At 49.2% G+C, this 8,427-nt stretch overlaps 1 protein-coding gene across 1 annotated transcript; it reads left to right on the forward strand.

Moving 5' to 3' along the window:
- The first annotated feature begins 3,293 nt into the window (after nt 1-3,293).
- Nucleotides 3,294-4,574, forward strand: LOC116909360 (keratin, type I cytoskeletal 18-like). Its single transcript, XM_032912908.1, is given in 3 exon segments — nt 3,294-3,863; nt 3,866-4,551; nt 4,554-4,574. Coding segments are annotated over 3 exon segments (1,263 nt in total). The 5' UTR covers nt 3,294-3,307.
- Nucleotides 4,575-8,427: the final 3,853 nt, after the last annotated feature.

Genomic DNA, 8,427 nt, shown 5'->3' on the forward strand with positions numbered 1-8,427 from the left:
GAGCATGGCCACTCCCCAGATTATGCAGCCCTGTACTTGGAGCTTGTGAAGGTCACACCTCTAGCCACCCATGGCCTTCCGTCTTAGTCAGGGTTCCTATTCCCGCACACAGCATCAAGACCAAGAAGCAAGGTGGGGAGGAAAGGGTTTACTCAGCTTACACATTCACATTGCTGTTCATCACCAAAGGAAGTCAGGACTGGAACTCACATAGGTCAGGAAGCAGGAGCTGATGCAGAGGCCATGGAGGGATGTTGCTTACTGGCTGGCTTCCCCTGGCTTGCTCAGCTTGCTCTCTTATAGAACCCAAGACCACCAGCCCAGGGATGGCACCACCCACAGTGGACTGGGCCCTCCCACCCTTGATCACTATTTGAGAAAATGCCTTACAGTTGGATCTCATGGAAGCATTTCCTCAAGGGAGGCTCTTTTCTCGGTGATAACTCCAGCTTGTGTCAAGCTGACGCACAACCCAGCCGGCACACCTTCCTTCCCCTCGTGCTCTCAGCGGATACTCATGGACCGTGTTTTTCTTGCACATGGCACCTGGGATAAACACTTTTGGTGCCTCTCTCACATTTCCTTCTCTTGGAGACTTTACACCTTCCATACAGCCCACAGGGCATTGGGGACAGCGCACAGGGTTCTAGCGCTAGGTTAACTCCCAGAACCATATATTTTTTTTTTCTCTCCCTTCTTCGCCTAGACTTGCCCAAACAAATTGCCACAAAGCTAGTTGATTTTAAGATACTAAGTTCTGGAAAGTGCAGTAGGAAATGGGACCAGCAGTGCTGCGTTCCTTCTAGAAGCTTCTGAGGAAGAGTCTCGGCACCGTGTACTCAGGCTTCTGAGGGTTACCCACATTCCTCTGATCACAGGGGCTCATTCCTCACTGCCCCGGGCTCGTGATGATGGGACTCTCCTCTCTGTTTGGCTTCATTTGTTAGGATGCTTGCTGTTGGATTTGGGGCCCATGAGAGTAATCCAAGATGCTCTCAAAATCCTTAACACACATGAAAGGACCCCTTTTTGAAATGAAGTCACATTTATAGGTTTGGGGGTTTAGGCAGTAGACATAACTTTAAGGCTATCCCACTGTAGCCTCTGCACATGACAAGACAGAGGAATGCCACTGTGATTATGTCACTGAGCCCCCATCAAGCAGGCAACGCTCTTTGGGACTTGGAGTTACAGAATCTACTAATGTCCTCCTGATGGTGTCATGCCAGTCTGACACAGTCCCCTCATCCCTCACTGCTGAGTGTGTCTTGATTAACACCTTATGTCTGTCTGGAGTCCTGCACTAGGGCAGGTACTGGGGAGAGGACAGACGATGACAATTGGGATTCTCAGCTGCTACTGCTGACACTTTGTGCGCCCTTGGGCAAACCATAGCTTGGCTGGCCATCCTCTTGAATATAAAGGGGCTGTCATTCATCCTTGCAGAAGGCTTTTTTAAAGTGGAAGCCAGTGCAGAGTCTTTGCTATGGCCACTGCATTCCAAGAAAGATGTAACAGAGCTGGAAGAGGGCCAGATACCAGAGTGATGGAGGGCTTTTGCCATGGAGACGCCTTCTCAGTGAGACTCCTCCAGCCTGGAAGGACAGAGGATGAGGATGGAGATAAAGTTCTCCCTCATGGTTAGGGGTGCTGATAAGGCCACAGAGCAAAGCAGGCTTGCTCACTGGGTCCCAGAGTCCTTATGAGCGCAGAGAACTGCTTCTAAAAGTCTGAGAAGTTGTTTGAGGGTGAACTCGAGAAAGCCCAGTTTTAGAGTGGAGAGATGGGCTTGAGGCCCGCAGGCAGTTTGGGGTGGTCCAGCCAGAACCAGAGAGACGTGGTTCCACTTCCACCTCTGGGTATTTGACCCTCATCAAAGTCCTCTTGGAGTCTGAGATGGTGCATCAGTAAACTGGGGGACAATAAACCCGGCATAAACCCCAGATACACTTCTGAAGGTTAAACACTGGGCTTCCTACTCCCTAAGATAGTACCTGTGAGACTCAGCTCCCTGCTTGTTTCTGTAGACGGATTTCTGTGCGAGAGCTTGCTTTTCTTCATTGTTCAAGGACTGCTGTGTGATTGGTTCCTCTGCCTCACCTTCCCCTGTTACATTATTAGGTGTATAAAAAAATACTATCATAGGGGCAGTGAGATGACACATCAAGTAAGAGCACACACATCAGACCCACTCAGTGGAAGGAGAAAACCATTTCTTCTTCCTCATCTTCCTCTTCCTCCTCTTCCTCTTCTTCCTCCTCCTCCTCCTCTTCCTCCTCCTCTTCCCCTTCTCTCCTCTTCCTCCTCTTCTTCCTCCTCCTTCCCCTTCCCTCTTCTCCTCTCCCCCTCCCCTCCTCCTCCCCTCCCTCCTCCCCTCCTCCTCCTCCTCCTTCTCCTCATCATCATCAATGGTTTTTCAAGCCAGGGTTTTTTGTATAGTCCTAGATATTCTGGAACTTACTTTGTAGACCAGGCTGACCTTTAACTCAGAGATCCGCCTACTTCTGCCTCCTGAGTGCTGAGACAAAAAGTGTGCTCCACCACTGCCTGGCTTCAGAACCATTCTTACAAGTTGTCCTCTGACCTTCACAGTTGTGCCACGGTGCATAAATAAATAGTTGAAAAATACTATTTTATCTTCTATTTTTACAGCCTTCCCTTAATTCCATGTCTTCCTATAACGATAGTCCACTTTTCCAGCAAAAGCAAAATTTCTTTTTTTAAAAAAAAGATTTATTTATTTATTTATTATATATAAGTACACTGTAGCTATCTTCAGACGCACCAGAAGAGGGCATCGGATCCCATTACAGATGGTTGTGAGCCTCTATGTGGTTGCTGGGAATTGAACTCAGGACCTCTGGAAGAACAGTCAGTGCTCTTAACCGCTGAGTCATCTCTCCAGCCCAAAAGCAAAATTTCTTAAGAATTGTTTGTACTGGGGAGGCTCGAGAGAAGGCTCGGTGGTTAGGAGGGCTTGCGGCACTTAGTTTCCAGGCCCCACATGGGGCAGTTCACAGCCCCCTGTAACTCCACCTCCAGGGTATCGGACACCCTCCTCTGCCTCCTGCAGGCATCCCCACCACATGAGGTATGCACACAGGGAGACGCATGCGTATACATAAAACACTAAAAATCTTTTTTTTTTTTTTTTGGAGCTGGGGACCGAACCCAGGGCCTTGCGCTTCCTAGGCAAGCGCTCTACCACTGAGCTAAATCCCCAACCCCCACTAAAAGTCTTTAAAAGAAAGGATTGGCAGCGGAACTCCAATCCTGGTCTCTCACTTCGCTCTCCTCTCCAGACAAGATGAGCTTCACCACCCGTTCCACCACCTTCTCCACCAACTACTGGTCCCTGGGCTCTGTGCGGACTCCCAGCCAGCGGGTCCCGCCTGCCAGCAGCGCAGCCAGCGTCTATGCAGGTGCTGGGGGCTCAGGGTCCCGGATATCCGTGTCCCGCTCTGGCCGGGGTGACTCCGTGGGGTCCGCAGGCCTGGCGGGAATGGGTGGGGTCCAGACTGAGAAGGAGACCATACAAGACCTGAACGACCGCCTGGCCAGCTACCTAGACAAGGTGAAGAGCCTGGAGACCGAGAACAGGAGACTAGAGAGCAAAATCCAGGAATATCTGGAGAAAAGGGGTCCCCAGGGCGTCAGAGACTGGGGCCACTACCTCAAGACCATCGAAGATCTGAGGGCTCAGATCTTTGCGAATTCTGTGGACAATGCCCGCATCTTCCTGCAGATCGACAATGCCCGTCTTGCCGCTGATGACTTTAGAGTCAAGTATGAGATGGAATTGGCCATGCTCCAGTCTGAGAGTGATATTCATGGACTCTGCAAGGTGGCAGATGACACCAACATCCAAGGTTGCAGCTGGAGACAGAAATCGAAGCGCTCAAGGAGCTGCTGTTCATGAAGAAGAATCATGAGGAGGGAGTCCAAGGCCTGGAAGCTCAGATTGCCAGTTCTGGGTTGACTGTGGAAGGGGATGCTCCCAAATCTCAGGACCTCAGCAAGATCATGGCGGACATCCGCGCCCAGTATGAACAGCTGGCTCAGAAGAACCGTGAGGAACTGGACAAGTACTGGTCTCAGCAGATTGAGGAGAGTACCACGGTAGTCACCACCAAGTCTGCCGAAATCAGGGACGCTGAGACCACACTCTTGGAGCTGAGACGCACCCTCCAGACCTTGGAGATTGACCTGGACTCCATGAAAAACCAGAACATCAACTTGGAGAACAACCTTGGGGAAGTGGAGGCCAGATACAGGGCGCAGATGGAGCAGCTCAATGGGATCCTTCTGCGTCTGGAATCAGAGCTGGCACAAACTCGGGCAGAAGGACAGCGCCAGACCCAGGAATATGAAGCCCTGTTGAACATCAAGGTCAAGCTTGAGGCGGAGATCGCCACCTACCGCCGCTTGCTGGAGCATGGGGAAGATTTCCGTCTCAATGACGCCCTGGACTCCAGCAACTCCATGCAAACTGTCCAGAGGACAACTACCCATAAGGTCGTGGATGGCAAAGTGGTGTCCGAGACCAATGATACACCAGAGTTCTGAGGCACTAAGGCTGAGAAGAAGGGAACCCCCTGGGGACTGAGGGACCAATAAAAGTTGGAGTTCACTGGGAAAAAAAAGAAAAGAAAGGATTGCCTGTGCTCGGCTGGGTGTGGTAGTTCACACCTATAATCCCGGCATCCAGGAGGCTCAGGCTGTGGGTTCAAGCCTAGCCTGGGAGACTCTGCTTGAAAACAAGACAAAGCAAGGGTTGGTTGCTGCTTTTGTCTTTTCCTTCTCAATGAACCGTCACAAAGTGAACCTGTCCATGTCACAACCACCCAGATTTTATAAAAGAATATGGCCAGCACCTCAGGATCCTGCACCCTTTCTTTGCCCCAGGTAATTAGGGTTCTGATTTGTTATGCCATAAATCCCTTTAATCTCTTTGTAAAATACATGTAACATAAATCATTTACCATCTCAGCCATTTTAATGTTTTTGTTTTACTTTTTTTTATTCAGTGAGAGTGATCTGCTGCACATACATCTATAGGCCAGAAGAGGGCGTCAGATCCCCTTATAGATGGTTGTGAGCCAACATGTGGTTGCTGGGAATTGAACTCAGGACCTGTGGAAGAGCAGCCAGTGCTCTTAACCGCTGAGCCAACTCACCAGCCCCCTCAACCATTTTAAAATGTAGAAGGTGGCGCTTGGTACCCTCACAGTGTTGGGCAAACCTTCCGCTGCTCCTAACCTCAGCACTTTGGCACCACTTAGAAGGAAAAGCCTATCTGTTAACATCAGCCCCTCTTCAGCCCCTGTTCACTCATCCGGCAGCACCCACAAAGCTGCTTTTTAGCTTTGTGGGCTTGTCTACTCAATGCCTCCTAGAAACGGAATTACACTGGGTGCAGGGCCTGTGTCTGACATCTTTCTTTCAGCTTAGTATTTCCAAGATCCTTCGGTGTTGTAGAATGTCTTAGCACTTCATTCCTTGTTTGTTTGTTTGTTTGTTTGTTTGTTTGTTTTAAAGCTTTATTTATTTATATGAGTACACTGTAGCTGTCTTCGGACACACCAGAAGGGAGCATCAGATCTCATTACAGATGGTTGTGAGCCACCATGTGATTGCTGGGAAGTGAACTCAGGACCTCTGGAAGAGCAGTCAGTGCTCTCAACCACTGAGCCATCTCTCCAGCCCACTTCATTCCTCGTTATGGCTGAATGGTGTTCCACTGTATGGCTGTACCACACTTCCCCACCCATTCACCAACACTTGGGCCCTTTCTACCTTTGGCTATTGTGATTCGCTCTGCCATGAATCCCCCTGCCCCCTATTTATTTTTGAGATTGTAATTACATCATTTCTCCTTTTCTTTCCTCCCTCCGAACCCTTCCATACACCCCTCCTTGTTATTTGTTTTTAATTCATTACCTCCTTTCTCACTGCTGTGAATCTTAATGTCCATTTTGCTTGCTTGTTTTCTGAGATAGAGTCTCAGTATGTATCCCAGACTGGCCTTGAATTCTGAATCCTCCTGCTTTAGCCTTAGGTACGAGGATTATGGGCGTGAGTCACCATTCCCAGCTTAATGTACTGGACAGGGTTTTGCTGTTGTTGCACATAGAACAGTTTTAGATGAGTTTGAAATTTAAATGACCTATGCAGTTTATATTCCTCTTAAACTGGTTTTATTTATGTAAATTTTTTGTTTGTTTTGTTTTTGTTTTTTTTTTGAGATAGGGTTTTTCTGTGTAGCTGTGGCTGTCCTGAAACTCTCTTTGTAGACCAGGCTGGCTGGCCTCAAACTCAGAGATCTGCCCACCTCTGCCTCCCGAGTGTTGACTAAAGGCATGCGCCACCACACCTGGCTTATATTTTTATTTTAATTAGTTAATTAATTAATTAACTAAACCTTTTTTTTTTGTGCAGATTGAGGATGGAACCTAGGGTTCTGTGCACGATAGGCAAGCCACCATGCTTGGCTTATATTTTTAACTATTTTTTGGTGTGGGGTTGAGGATCGAATGATAGGCTAGTGCTCTACCCCTGGGTCCCCAGCCCACGACTTTATCAGCTTTCAGTAGCGGTGATTCATCTGTGCGGTGGCATATAGCAGCGGTTGGCTTGCTCTGGGTGCTGGATTCTGTGTCACCGTGTGTCTGTATGATCTGTTGCCGGGTGGTTATTTCCAGTTTGGGGCTGCTATGCTGATTCTGTGAAAGCGCTAATTCATGTCTTTTCATGAACACATGCGCAGCTTGCGATGGGACACATACCCAGGAAGGGACTCATGGGTCACAGACTACGTTTAACGCTAGAGTGTTGCTGTCAAAGGGCTTCCCTAAAGCTCGCACTGATCCACACTCCCACAGGGAGCGTGTCAGAGTCTCGTTTGCTCCATGCCTTTGCCCACACACAGCATTTCAGACTAGTTTTGATCTTAGCTTCTCTGGTGGGTGGTGATTTTCTCTGGGTAGCCAAGACCCCGCCTCATTCAGCACCTCGGGCTGCTGTCATCAGTGACTGGTGCTCTGCCCTGCCCCACTGAGCCAGCCCCAACACTTGGAACCATGTACACCCTCCTCCACACACCTCCTCCTTGGCGCGGGCTTGCAGGGCCTCAAATTCCCTGGCCTTCTTTCACCCATACTGGCTGCTCCCTCCCAGCCACCACACCCTATTTCTGACCTCTGACCTCTGACCCCTGACCTCTGACTGTCGGCTGGGCCTCCGTGCTCTGCACTTGGTTCTTTGCCCTGTTCACACTCCCTTTGACGAGCTCATCTACTGTGTGGCTTCACACACTGTCCACATGACTCTGTCCCTAACTTGGATCTGTAGTTGAACCCTTCCCCTGGATTCCATGCATCCATGAGCTTGACAATTCCCTTTGACCTACAGACTCAGTGAGTTCAAAACTTCTGTGCCCCTCCTCTAGGCCTGTTCCTCATTTCAGTTAACGTTAACTCTTTCCTGCCAGTCTCTCAGGCTAAGAGCCTTGGCATCACTGTGGTTTCTCCTGTTCACCCAACATCAGGCATAAACTCGCTGTGTGTGCCAACGCACCCCAAACAAGACCTCACCTTTCACCTCCTACCTTCCTAGAGCCACTGTCGTTTTTCACCAGCCTCCCTGAAGTCGTGTCCTGTCTGGTTTTTCTGTTTCCATTCATATATTCTGAGAGCAGACGCCAAAGTGATTTTTTTTTTTTTTATTTATAAGATAGATTATCTTATTCCTCCACTGAAACACTTCCATTCTAGAATGTGGCAGTTTGGATGAGAAATGTCCTCTTGGTCGCGGGCGTTCGAATGCTTGGTCCTTAGCTGGTGGTGCTGTTTGGGGAGATTTAGGTTGCCTAGCTTTGCCAGAGGAAGAGCATCATGGCGGTGGCCTTTGAGAGTGAGCAGCTTCATTTGTTCCCAGTTTATGTTCTCTGCTTCTCGCTCGTGGTTCAAGAGCCGAGCTCTCAGATTCGGGCTCTTGCCGCCATGACGGCTGTGCCATGCCTCCCTTCTGCCGTTACGGGCTCTTAACCCTGTGGAACTATAAGCCAAAAATAAGTTCCTTCTTCTACAGGTTGTCTTGGTCATGGTGTGTAACAAATACATGTAGAGAAAGCCCAAGGTTTTAGACTTGTACCGCCTGACCTACTGTTACTGGTACACGACTCTGTTGCCTATCTCCCCTTGGCTTTCTCCTACCACATCCATAGGCCTCCCTGTGTCTCTGATATTAGTCATATCATGACTATGGGACACATTTGAGGTGGCTTTTCTCAGAGATGGACCCATGCCTCTAGGGAACAACTAGTCACTGTCAGGTACATACATGCTCTAATATGCAGCACACTCTTCCCATGTGTGGTATGTGGTATGTGGTGTGTGTGTGTGTGTGTGTGTGTGTGTGTGTGTGTGC

The sequence above is a fragment of the Rattus rattus genome, chromosome 9 (genome assembly GCF_011064425.1).
Source record: "Rattus rattus isolate New Zealand chromosome 9, Rrattus_CSIRO_v1, whole genome shotgun sequence".
Taxonomy (NCBI): domain Eukaryota; kingdom Metazoa; phylum Chordata; class Mammalia; order Rodentia; family Muridae; genus Rattus; species Rattus rattus.